The sequence below is a fragment of the Lepisma saccharinum genome, chromosome 29 (assembly GCF_977018435.1).
Source record: "Lepisma saccharinum chromosome 29, izLepSacc3.1, whole genome shotgun sequence".
In the NCBI taxonomy this organism is placed as follows: Eukaryota; Metazoa; Arthropoda; class Insecta; order Zygentoma; family Lepismatidae; genus Lepisma; species Lepisma saccharinum.
Genome location: NC_139257.1, coordinates 50,021,810 through 50,034,015, shown reverse-complemented (window position 1 = coordinate 50,034,015; position 12,206 = coordinate 50,021,810). Strand labels below are relative to the sequence as shown.

Sequence of the window (12,206 nt, the reverse complement as noted above, 5' to 3'; positions counted from 1 at the left end):
TTGATGCTTTCTCAGTTCCTGAAAAATATTTTTTGCAAAATGGAATTAGAGCTGCAGAGGTCTAGGTGGTTGGGTGTCTGACTGCCGTGTGGGAGACAGACCCAGGTTCGATTCCTGGGGTGGATGTTCTGAGGTCGGAATTTTACCGGCCTAGTCCCTGCATAAAATGTGTCTGGGGTTCACCCAGCCTCAAATCAATGTGTATGTGGGGGCAACCCTGGAGCATAAAGGTGGCTGAAGTGTGGTGCTGATCACATCACCTCCAAAATGGCCGAGATAGAGAATATGTGGTGGGGGTGTGTGGTGCTACCCCGACATCCCCTAAATGTGCCTTCATGGCATGATGCTGTTTGCAAGGGGGACTTTACCTTTGAGCTTACCTAATATGGAATGTTTCTTTGCGGCAAGTCTTTTTATAGTTAGTTACTTGAATTATTTATGACGAAACAAATTTGCGGTTACATCTATATATAAATTATTTTCTTTTTGGCTGCACTTCTCTTCAAGGTCATCGCAGGGAAAGGGGTTAATCTTGGTTTCCTGAAAACTGTGGGTGTAAAACACACCCATGCACATGCAGCTATACCTTCATACATACATTAATACCTTTTCATGCCAATGTAATGGATTTTTAAAAGCAGTTCTGTAGGATGAGTACCTGGTTAAGGAGAGAAAGGTGATTGGAGCATGCTAGTGCTTACATCACCACAGATATTATATGTAATTCATGTTTATTTCATTGTAGGTATTCGAAATGTCACCAGATGGACATTTGATAGCTGTAATTGGAAAGTTCGGCAATATTCATCTACTAACTAATAGAAGCAAGGAATGTATAGGAACAATGAAGGCTAATGGAGAAGTGAAGGCCGTAGCATTTAACCCTGATGGAAGCAGGTTATTGTCGCATGGAGGTATGCCTAATTTGGGATTTTATTACAGGCACATATTTTTGGTAAATGAAGAGGCCAAATTTCTGTGCAAAAACTGTCAATTTCGGGATGAAAAGTGATATATAAAATAACATTTTTGTTTTAAAATTCTGAACATAATCATAAATTTGATTTAAAAACTGCACTTATTACACAAAATAAGCATATCCCTTCTAATAGCACATTTGTGTTTGTACCAGAGTATTAAGTTTATTCCTGTTAAAAGATGTCCATTTTTGCTTCTCAAATATTTACTTCAGAAAGTGTCACATCGGTAAATAAACTCTAAATGTTGTGTTTAGGAGACTATTTTGCAGTTCATTTCGCATCATTTTGTGACAAAACAGGGTAGGAAGATGCACATCACACCTTTCAAAAACATAAGAAATTTACATTACAATGTGTTATTTCACATTTCATGTTTTCGTCAAAAATCGAAACATGCATGCCTCTAGATATTATTGACAAAACAATTCCTGTTATGCTGTGTGTTTGTTGCTTATGTGTGTGTGGTAGAAAAATACAGGGTGTCCGGTCGTCATTGCACCTGAAAAGTTTCACCTGGCACATGAATCTTCAATTCCAGTTCTAAAAGGATTTGTTTTCGACAATTCATGTTCACTTATGGAAATTTCCGTTACCTTTTTTTAAAAAAATAAAATAAATTATACAGTATATATTTTTTGTTTTCTGTATCACGGTGGCTCAGTCGGTAACGCGTCTGACTACCATGCTAAAGGTCCCGGGTTCGATCCCCGTCCGGTTCAAATTCGGGAACTTTTCTAACGATGGAAGCGGCTCCGGCACCCACCCAGCATCGAATAACATGGGTACCTGGGGGAAACCCTGGGGGGTAAAGGCGGTCAGGGGCATGATGCTGATCACATCACCCCCACTCACGACCGGATCAAGAAAGTGTGGGGCGTTACCCCCACACCCCCTATATGCCTTCATGGCATGGTGCTATGCACAGGGGAACACTTTACCTTTACCTTTATCACATATATCAATAAATCAGAAAAATAAAATTGACATTATAAATTTTTGCACTGTTGCTATCTGAATTTTAATATCTGCAGCAAAATATAAGGTAAGACAGTCAAATGGGAAGATTTAAAAAATTCACAAAGAATAGAGAGAACAAATATTAGTTAATTTTTGAACATGGATGTACTGGCAAATGCCTCTGCGACATAAAAAGTCTGTAAAACTTTTAAAAATATATAAAAACCTAAAAAAGGTTTGATTTAGGCGCACAAACCTAAAATAGGTTCTAACAAGCAAAATAGTTTTTTTAGGCACTATAAAACTTCACCAGTTGTTGAGGTTTTTAATGAAACGCTGAGATATCTTATTATTTCTTACATGCCTGTAAAGGGGAAAAAAATAGGTTTAAAACCTAAAATCCGACGTCTACTCATTACAAGTTAAATCATCCACCCCAATGCCTCAGATTTGGATAATATTTGGTACATGGTATTGATTTTTATAATGAAGGAGTCATTTTTATTTAATTATAATTGTTGTTTTTTTTTATTATTGAGCAATTTTCACACCGAAAGTACTCCTGAGGGGCATTGGTGCATGTACATTACAAAATACAACATATTGACATAGCACATAATATACAGGGTGTACCGGGATAAAGCAGCAATACTTTGGTAACTGGTAGTATTGTAACCCTGAAATAGCAAGATTACAAAATCTTAGAGTTGATTGTATAGTCCTGCCTTCAGCTCTAAACGGTGGCGAGTTTGCAAACTTAATTGTCAGACCTCGCACATATATATCTATCCTTAGATAAACTGTTCATATATTGGTATCCTTGGATATCTGTAATAATATTGTGTTGGTATAGATTAAACCCTTATATTTTTCTTTTCGCTTATTGCAGATGCAGGTGAAGTATGCATTTGGGACATTAATTCACGGAGTTGCCTGCACAAATTCATTGATGATGGCTGCATTTTGGGCACGAGCATCGCTGTCTCTCCAAACGAACAATACCTTGCATGTGGTTCTCGTTCTGGAGCAGTGAATATTTATGATGCCTCTTCTGTCATGTCCACCACAACTCCTAGGCCAATGAAGATTGTATTAAACTTAGTTACTGGTATTTCGTCTCTTAAATTTAACCCTTCGTCCGAGATCTTGGCCATGGCATCATACGAGAAGGAGAATGCAGTGAAGCTTGTAAGTATTAGTGCACTCATCTATATTATGGGTAACTTCATTCTGTAATTCTTGGTCCTCCCCGATGCCATAGCAGGGTGTCTGCCAGTCAAGAATGTCAAGAAAAAGTCAAGAAATTATGCTTGTGGTCAAGAATTTTGTATCAGTGACTGTGCCCAGTTTTCATTCAGTTTTTGTCGAACTTTTTCAACATTACTGCCAGTTTGACTGGTGGAGGGATGACCCTCACTGGGATCGTCCGCCACATCTTCCTGACCATTGCAATGCCAAATGAAAACATTGGATTGTCATTGCCGTAAGCAGTTTTCAGCATTTCAACGGTTTCTGAAGGGGTTTTACTGAGTTTTACACAAAACTTAATCGCAACTCGTTGTTCTGTTTTCAAATGCATGACGAGCGTACAAAACACTGCACTAGTATAAAAGCTGTAACTCGCTCAATATTCACGGAATCAGACACCAATTTCACTACATGTGACACTACGAAATACTTGTACCAAGTGGCACATTGCAGCATTTATCTTGTTACAATGTACCCAGTCTTAAAACTTTGTAGACACACTGTGTACGGTATGTGGAGTATATTTCACCCTCGAAATACCGAGCAAGACAACACCCACGCAATGCACCCCAATGATTTTTTATTTGTTTCATATTTAAAAATGACTGTTTTTCAAATAACATACAGAGAGTACTTTTATAATGTATTTCCCAAGTTACAAGTATAAATAATAAGTAATAACAGTGATGGCGATTAGGTGGGGCGAGGGTGGGCAGATGCCACCCCCCCCCCCACTTTTCACCACTTTTGCCCATTGCACTATGCTAAACCATATACAGGGTTAGCCAAAGTATCGGGACAGGCTAGTAACAACGAGACCCGTGGACGGAGGAAAATCACATGTTGCAAGTGGGTATTGGTGCGGAAACTGCATTGAATGGGGGTGTGGATATCATGGCAGCCATCTTGGATTCCACCATATTGGATATCACTAGAGGCACATATTTTTGGTAAATAAAAAGGCAAAATTTCGGTACAAAAACTGAGTCAATTTCGGGTTCAAAAGCGGTAAATAAAATAAAATATCGGTGTTATAGCGGTGAAAAAATGGATGAAAAGTGGTATATAAAAAGACATATTGGTTTTAAAATTGTGAAAATAATCCTAAATTTGATTTAAAAACTACACTTATTCCACAGAATTAACATTTCACTTCTAATAGCACATTTATGTAGTTATCAGAGTATTAAGTTTATTTCTGTATAAAGGAGTCCATTCTTGCTTCTCCAATATTAACAGCAGAATTAATCAATTTTCCGGGAATTGCATAACTCTCAGGATAATTCAGACCTCGGAAGGTGTCACGGCGGTTAATAAATCCTGAATTTCGTGTTTAAGAGTTAATTTCGCTTTTTGCAGTTCATTTCGCATTATTTCGTGACAAAATATGGTCACAAAATGCACCTCACACCTTTCAAAAACATGAAAAATTAACACTACAATGTGTTTTTTCAAATTTCGTTTTTTCGTCAAAAACGAAATATGCATGCCCCTAGATATCACACAATATTTTCAAATGGAAAGGGGTATGTATGACACATCAGTTTAGGCTAGAATCGTCCCACAAACGACAATCCAAACTCATTTTGGACTTATCGCCATTTGTGGAAGAGATAGGGTGTGCTACTTTTGACTGCAAAAAATGAGATTTGTCTGAAAGAGACGCGTGGACGGAGGACAATGACATGTTGCAAGTGAATATTGGTGCGGAAACTGCAAGGAATGGTGGTGTGGCCATCATGGTAGCCATCTTGGATTCCGCCATATTAGATATCACACAATATTTTCAAATGGAAGTGCACGTTGTAGCATATCCCGAGAAAGTCCTCGGGTTTTCTCGCAATTTTTACGATCGGTTGACATAGTATTGTCAGACAATCGACGGGAAGCAGTGTCAGCACTTGCTTTGAGGCATTCTGTAAGACAATGTCATGTTTTCCTGGTCATGCTCTCTGTTTACTTGCAGTGTTCAGTTACCCACAAGAATACAGTAAACAATTCAGACAAATCTCATTTTTTGCAGTCAAAAGTAGCACACCCTATCTCTTCCATGAATGGCGATAAATCCAAAATGAGTTTGGATTGTCGTTTGTGGGACGATTCTAGCCTAAATTGATGTGTCATACATACCCCTTTCCATTTGAAAATATTGTGTGATATCCAACATGGCGGAATCCAAGATGGCTGCCATGATATCCACACCCCCATTCAATGCAGTTTCCTCACCAATACTCAGTTGCAACATGTGATTTTCCTCCGTCCACGGGTCCCGTTATTACTGGCCTGTCCCGATACTTTTGACTAACCCTGTATACACAAAGGGAAATAAACTTTCTTTGCCCCCTGGTTTTGGAATCCAATCGCCACCACTGTGTAATAATATGTAATAAACAGAGTCATTTATATTCATGTTCTATACATAGCTTTCCTGATTTTGAATGATACAATAGAAACAAACAGAGAGAGTATACAACACATTAAATCAAAATGTAGTTGACAAACAACTTTTCTAATGCCCAAAACACTGCATTTACTTTTATTATTGGAATTAAAGGCCTGCACAAGACCTGGAGCAGACCCATTCGCGAGACATCGCTCCTGAAATGCCATGCAATCTGCGCAACACCCTCGCTTGAGCAGCTTGTATGCCCACCTGCACAGATCGTTCCTGGCAGGCATTGTAGACCCGGCGGGTACCCGCAATCTTACGATACCTAGTAGGTTTCAGTTCGTTCTTTCCATCAACTGCAGACTCCTCCCTCTACATGACGTAGTTGCTTCGAGTAGAAACTGCACCGGGCCCACACCGTTCTGCAGTGTTGCCAACTGCAATAGATTTTCACTACTTAAAAAAGGGAACTCGAAGCTTCGTAAGCCACATCACCAATGAAATGAGATTTACGAATGTTGCTACCCCCCCCCCACACACACACATTCAAATAGGTTTTCCGTGGCACAGGATCTATAAGTATATGTCGTAAACAACCAATATACGTATATATAGTGATATAGGACAGGACTGAAACATGTCACGTTCGACGCTGAGGTCGCGAGTCGAACAACACACTGTTCTACTGCGAACACCAGGGCCGTAGCCAGCCAGGGCCATTGCCGTTACCCTCGTTTGGGGGGTAGGGCCAAGTACTTGGATAAACGTGCCAACAAGAACAATCACAATAATAGTAATAAAGTAGCATGAAAGGCATTATAATCCTCATAAATCACGCAAAAAGGGGATAGAAGTCGGTTCTCACGAGCATTTGTGTTGAAACAGAGGGATTAGAAATATTTTTTTTTTCAACACGTCAATTTCACATTAGCTAATAATGGAAAACAAGCACACAAACTGTTTTTGAAAGAAAGAAAGTGCATGATAAATGCATTCCGAATGTACAGACATATGGCATGTAAAATTTCCATCTACAATATTTTCTTTTCACATGGAGCGACGTATTACATAATCAATTCATCCAACTCGTAACAAACCAACATTAATAGCAAATAATATCACGGGCCACCATAGCATTCTCTGTTTTAAAACTTTTCTCACTTAGATCGTTCGGCGCTCAGGGCCGACTCCCGCTACCCCTTTGCTACGGCATTGAACTTGATGAGACTGGATAATATTTTATAATATATTTCTACTTTAATAAAATTTGAAATCAAGGGGTTGCAATTACCCCTCCATTCCCCCTCTGCAGGTGCCCTTGGCCGTCTGGAAGGAAAATGCAAGAAAAATATGAAAATTAATTCCATCTTGAGTACCCTTTAGCCCTGCTACTCTTAAATTCTGCTAGTCTGTTTTTTCTTGTACTTTAATGTTTGACACCCACCCTTGCCCCTCCGCTAGACTTAATTTCCGTCCAAGGTTGTGAGCAATGCACCCTACCCCCTCTGGTTGCGCCACTGCGTGCCTGGTTAAGGCACCATGCAATGAAAAGCAATTAGTTTTCAGTGAGGAGATTTTTGTTTGCTCGATCATTCATTTAAATAAATGAAGCTGTAATACTGCGTGCATTTCCTGGCAATAAGATAAAAACTGCTTACGCTGAACTGAAATCGCTAAGTATATAAATTCTCCTTGGAGGAGAGAGCTCCTCCTAGGACCTCGTAGGATTTATGAGCTACGTAAGTAGGCAACACTGGCTGAAGCTGTCCACGTGGTGATGAAACACCTGGAGCGACACGCTGCCGGAGGGCTGTTTCCTTCCAGCAGGTTTTGCAGGCGCCCGGGTCTTGTTGAATGCCCAGTTATCTTGTAAGCGCAGAGCACCTGGAAGACGAAGAACCCGGGTAAAGATGCAAGTCGACTCGTTGCCGTGGGCAGTCTAGCAGGTATACCTGTCCTCACGGGCAAGCGGGCAGTGGGTAGGTAAAATGCAGACTATGCTGGCCTCTAATTGGAATACCAATGGGGTACATTTTGGACCCCAGACACAAAAAACATTTTTCGAGAAAGGTCACCTTGTCATTTACATTAAACCAAAAAAATTAAGTTATAAAAAAATCCCAGTTTCCGAACTAAAAACCAGATAAAATGACAATAAATGTCTGATGAAGGGAGCGTGTGTTCTCCTGAAACGTCACAATGCAAGCAATGCGTACATCAAGAAAAACAGATAAAATAGAGCTACAAATATATGCGTGGGGTTCAAAATGTACACCTTTTGTATTTCGAGGGCTAATATTATATCAAATGATGGTCGAATGAAACTGATCATTTTTAATTATTGTTTTGTAGGTTCATTTTCCTTCGATGACAACATTTTCCAATTTCCCTGGGTTCCAGTCTAACCTAATGAGGGTTCAATGCTTGGATTTCTCAGTCAACAGTGGATACTTCTGCCTTGGAAACAATAAAGGAGCAGCGAATCTTTTCAGGTAATCTCTTTGTATGTGATAAGAGCAAATTGTGTTCCTTGGTAATTTTTAACTGAAATATGTTTTGAAGATTTGTACAATATTTATGTTGATTTATTTCTCCTCTGGGTACTTTTTTTACTGACCAGTAATAACTAGTGACATGTTGTGTACAATGACAAACTTGTTTCGCCAAGTACTTATTGTCCATTAACCTTTTCACTGCTACAGACTTTCTCAATTGTAATACCATGCTGTGCTAACTACTTTTTACATTTTAACAGTTTAATTTGAAATCAATTTTAATGATTTTAGTGTGTTTCAACAAACAAAAACTGCTAGAAAGTTGCACATATTATTATTTATCACCAAAAAAATTACACACATACAGAAGGTTGGTTCGTTTATATCCAACCATGTTTGACGGGTACTCACCTTAAGAGATACTGCGCCGCCACCACCGATCACGTTCTATTGGGCCCCCAGCATTGTGGACTATTGCCCAGCATCGCAGTTTCCATTGCTGCAAGCTTTCCATAGACCATCCAGGGTGCGACGCCAAGGGTCCCGGGTTCGAATCCTGGTCGGGCTTGGTTGTTTGTGAATGTCCATTCATCAATTTCATCCTTTCATCACTCATCCTCATCTTCGCAAATTAGCCACGAGGCACAAAACGCGAAGTAAAATAAACTAAATCAATCAATCAATCAATCAAACCATCCAGGGTGCGCGGGCGGCGATGTTGAAGACGTCGTTTCAACAGTCCAAATTCGCAAAAATCCATTGGACTGGCATCTGGGCTTTTCACAGGAATGTCTTCAAACGGAATGACACGATTTCCTAATTCCTTTGCCATTTCCTGATAAAAACGCAGTGATGTTCTGGCGGTATGACTTGAAGCCTTGTCCATATTGATCATCACCTGGTTCGCGTCCATTCCATACAATTGTGGATGTCTCTCCGATAGATAGGTGTCAGAATGGAGTCTTGGAAGTATCTGGCATTCACCTTCACATTTTTGTCCACCTTGCGTATCAATAACTTACCCTCATATCCGAATCCCGTCACAACCATAAAGTCACGAGGGAAACTTTCCCTGCACTGACGAACAATGTTGCTGTGCTCCTTGCCGTCAATGTCACGGTAAGTGATCACCCAATGTGACCACCAGCAGTGAGATGGACATATGATTCATCCATTGTGACAACTTTCTTCCATTTGGAACCCGCCATATGACGTTGAGTCGGGGGATTTTCTTGGCACGCCAATCGACGGATCCCTTTAGCACTACGGGTGACCCTTTGCTTGCAGCCCTTCTCCTGGTGGTTTTCGTGGGTGAATGTTTCGCAAGGAGAGCCTGTTGTGTGTAACGGGCCACAATAGCTTTCGCAGTAGTCACCCTGAATGTTAACCCATTCTCCCGACACTGTTTCACAATGCGTACATATGAAAACTTAGCATGGAAAAGGGCCATTACGTAACCCTCCCAATACCGGTTGATTTTCGGTGCCATTTGAAAACATTCAGTACCAACACTCACGCACCTACAAGGTCAGACACAACACTGCTTCCACCAGCAGACCCATAGTTCCAGCATGATACGCCAGGTGGCAGCACCGAATCGACAATGGTCGGATATAAAGCGAACAACCTCTGTAATACACATAGGTAACTATATAAACTTGTATATATTTTTTAAGAACTTTTTTGTATATGAAATCACTGTATTATTATAAATGTATGTATAAGAAACTGTATCAAAAAGAAAGCACTGTTAAAATTTGTTGGGAAACAAGTTAACATTTATCTATCTAATATACACATAACAATACATACATAATGTTAGTAGTTTTTCAAAGTGTGGTATTTTTCAAAGCACGGTACTACACAAAGTGTGACATTACATTTTTGGCACATATAACGAGACTCTTTTCTCTTCTTGGATTCTGTAGTTGAATTGGCTCACACATGACATTTTCTGTGGTTCTTTCTTCTTTGCTGAAGCTGGAACTAATGTCAAAAAATGTCTTTCAGTAAGGTGAAGTGGGGAATCATCAGAAAGCCTGTCGTGACCATGTTTTTCCTTTTCGCCTTGTAAATCATTGTCTGACTCATCACTTTCGTCATTTGTAATAAATTCGGCAATTTCAGCATCGGTAAGAGCACTCGTACTTGGCCGACTAGAAGCTATTGCAAAGAATTTTGCACCTTAAAATAACTTCCCTACTTATTATATAAAATAAACATTTCCCTTCTAATGGTACATTTATGTAGTTATCAGAGTATTAACTTTATTCCTGTGTAAAGGAGCCCAGTTTTGATTCTCAAATATTCACAGCAAAATTAATCAATTTTCCATGATTTGCATAAGTAACATGATAATGCGGACTTCAGAAAGTGTTGCATTAGTAAATGAACTCTAAATTTCATGTTTATTTCACATTTTGCTGTTCATTGCGCATCATTTCATGACAAAACATGATAGGAAAATGCACCTCGCACCTTTTAAAAACATGAAAAATGAACATTATAACAAGTTATCTCACATTTTGTGTTTTTGTCAAAATCGAAAAAGGCATGCCCCTAATTATCAGTAGTGTGTTGTTATGTAGTTTATTGGTTAAATTTTTTAAAACATTACAATGTTTTTATTGTAAAAAAAATAACTTGAACGTAATGTTTCCACCCTCTAACAGGGTCTTCTTCAGAGGAAGATTTGCAATAAAATTAAATTTAAAAAAAATATATATTTATTGTGAATCTTCGTCTGAAAGAGACCCTGTTAGAGGGTGGAAACATTAAGTTTTAGTTATATTTTTTATACAATAAATTTTGCCTTTGTCAACATCTTAATGTTTTATTAATATGGAAACAAGTCTTAACAGTGTTACCATAAAAATTTATCCATTCATTACTAAACTTTAGAAACACTACACGTGTATTATCCCAACATCATTCCAACAATTTGCTCTTTTTGTTATTGTTGAAGATAAAATGCAGTTGTGTGTGGCATATTGTTAAGGTGCGGTGTAAAAAAGCGCATGTTAAATGTTGAAATATTTGATGAAATGTTAATTTTCAATCTCTCTCTTTCCAGATTAAGTCACTATGGAAACTACTAACTTACATCATGTAAGTTTATGGAGATCCAAAGCACAAACATTAATAAGAACGAAGATCGATAGTGAAGTGTATACTTCAGTATTCAAGGCAAAGACTTTTTAATGTATTATTTCATGTGAACTTGTTGATGTTGCCTTACGTGATATGTTTTACAATTATTTTGATATCTACAAGTTTTGTATGTGTTACCACGATGTGACTGGTAGGCAAATGCAACATACCTAAATAAAAGTGTATGTGTATAACAATTATGTATATGTATATATATGTACATTATATTTTGATGAGAACTGGAATAATCATTTTTGCATAATAAACCAGTTTAATTACTGAGTTTGAATTTCTTGGAATGAGACAGTCATCCAAAAAGTGACAAGGGGAGGGATGCAGAAAGGGACAAGAAATATTGTAGGGATGCAGTTGCATTATTTGCACACAGTGCATACGAGTGTATGCAGAGCCTGCCCTAGGGGTAACAACTTGGGCAATTGCCCAAAACCCCATGTTAGATAAAAATACAAATTGTTTGTATGTTTTTTTACGAGTGTACAGGATGCTGGTGCTCCAGTTAAGTAACTATTCTGATGTAGCCTGCAGGACATACTTATGCATAGGAAATAATATTCAAAACAAAGTAGACTACAACATGAAAATTGTGTTCATGTGTGGAAAGTAAAGTTAGTTAATGTGTATTGTTTCTTTACTAATAGAATGAAATTATGATGAGAAACCATTTAAATTCACTACAGCGTCAAAATTCAAGAATTTTTTTTAAAAAATCAGAAATTTGTTATTGGTAGGGGCATGCATATTTCGTTTTTGACGAAAAAACGAAATTTGAAAAAACACATTGTAGTGTTAATTTTTCATGTTTTTGAAAGATGTGAGGTGCATTTTGTGACCATATTTTGTCACGAAATAATGCGAAATGAACTGCAAAAAGCGAAATTAACTCTTAAACACGAAATTTAGGGTTTATTCACCGATGTGGCACCTTCCGAGGTCTGAATTATCCTGAGAGTTATGCAATTCCTGGAA

General features: G+C 38.4%; 1 protein-coding gene across 1 annotated transcript in view; it reads left to right on the top strand.

Moving 5' to 3' along the window:
- Nucleotides 1-11,514, top strand: part of wcd (U3 small nucleolar RNA-associated protein 18 homolog wicked) — a 42,411-nt gene extending 30,897 nt beyond the window's left edge. The window contains exons 7-10 of the mRNA XM_083114504.1: nucleotides 746-914; nucleotides 2,827-3,125; nucleotides 7,927-8,066; nucleotides 11,143-11,514. Coding sequence (XP_082970630.1) covers nucleotides 746-914; nucleotides 2,827-3,125; nucleotides 7,927-8,066; nucleotides 11,143-11,167 — 633 coding nt within the window. The 3' untranslated portion in view covers nucleotides 11,168-11,514. The remainder of the gene's footprint in view (nucleotides 1-745; nucleotides 915-2,826; nucleotides 3,126-7,926; nucleotides 8,067-11,142) is intronic.
- Nucleotides 11,515-12,206: the final 692 nt, after the last annotated feature.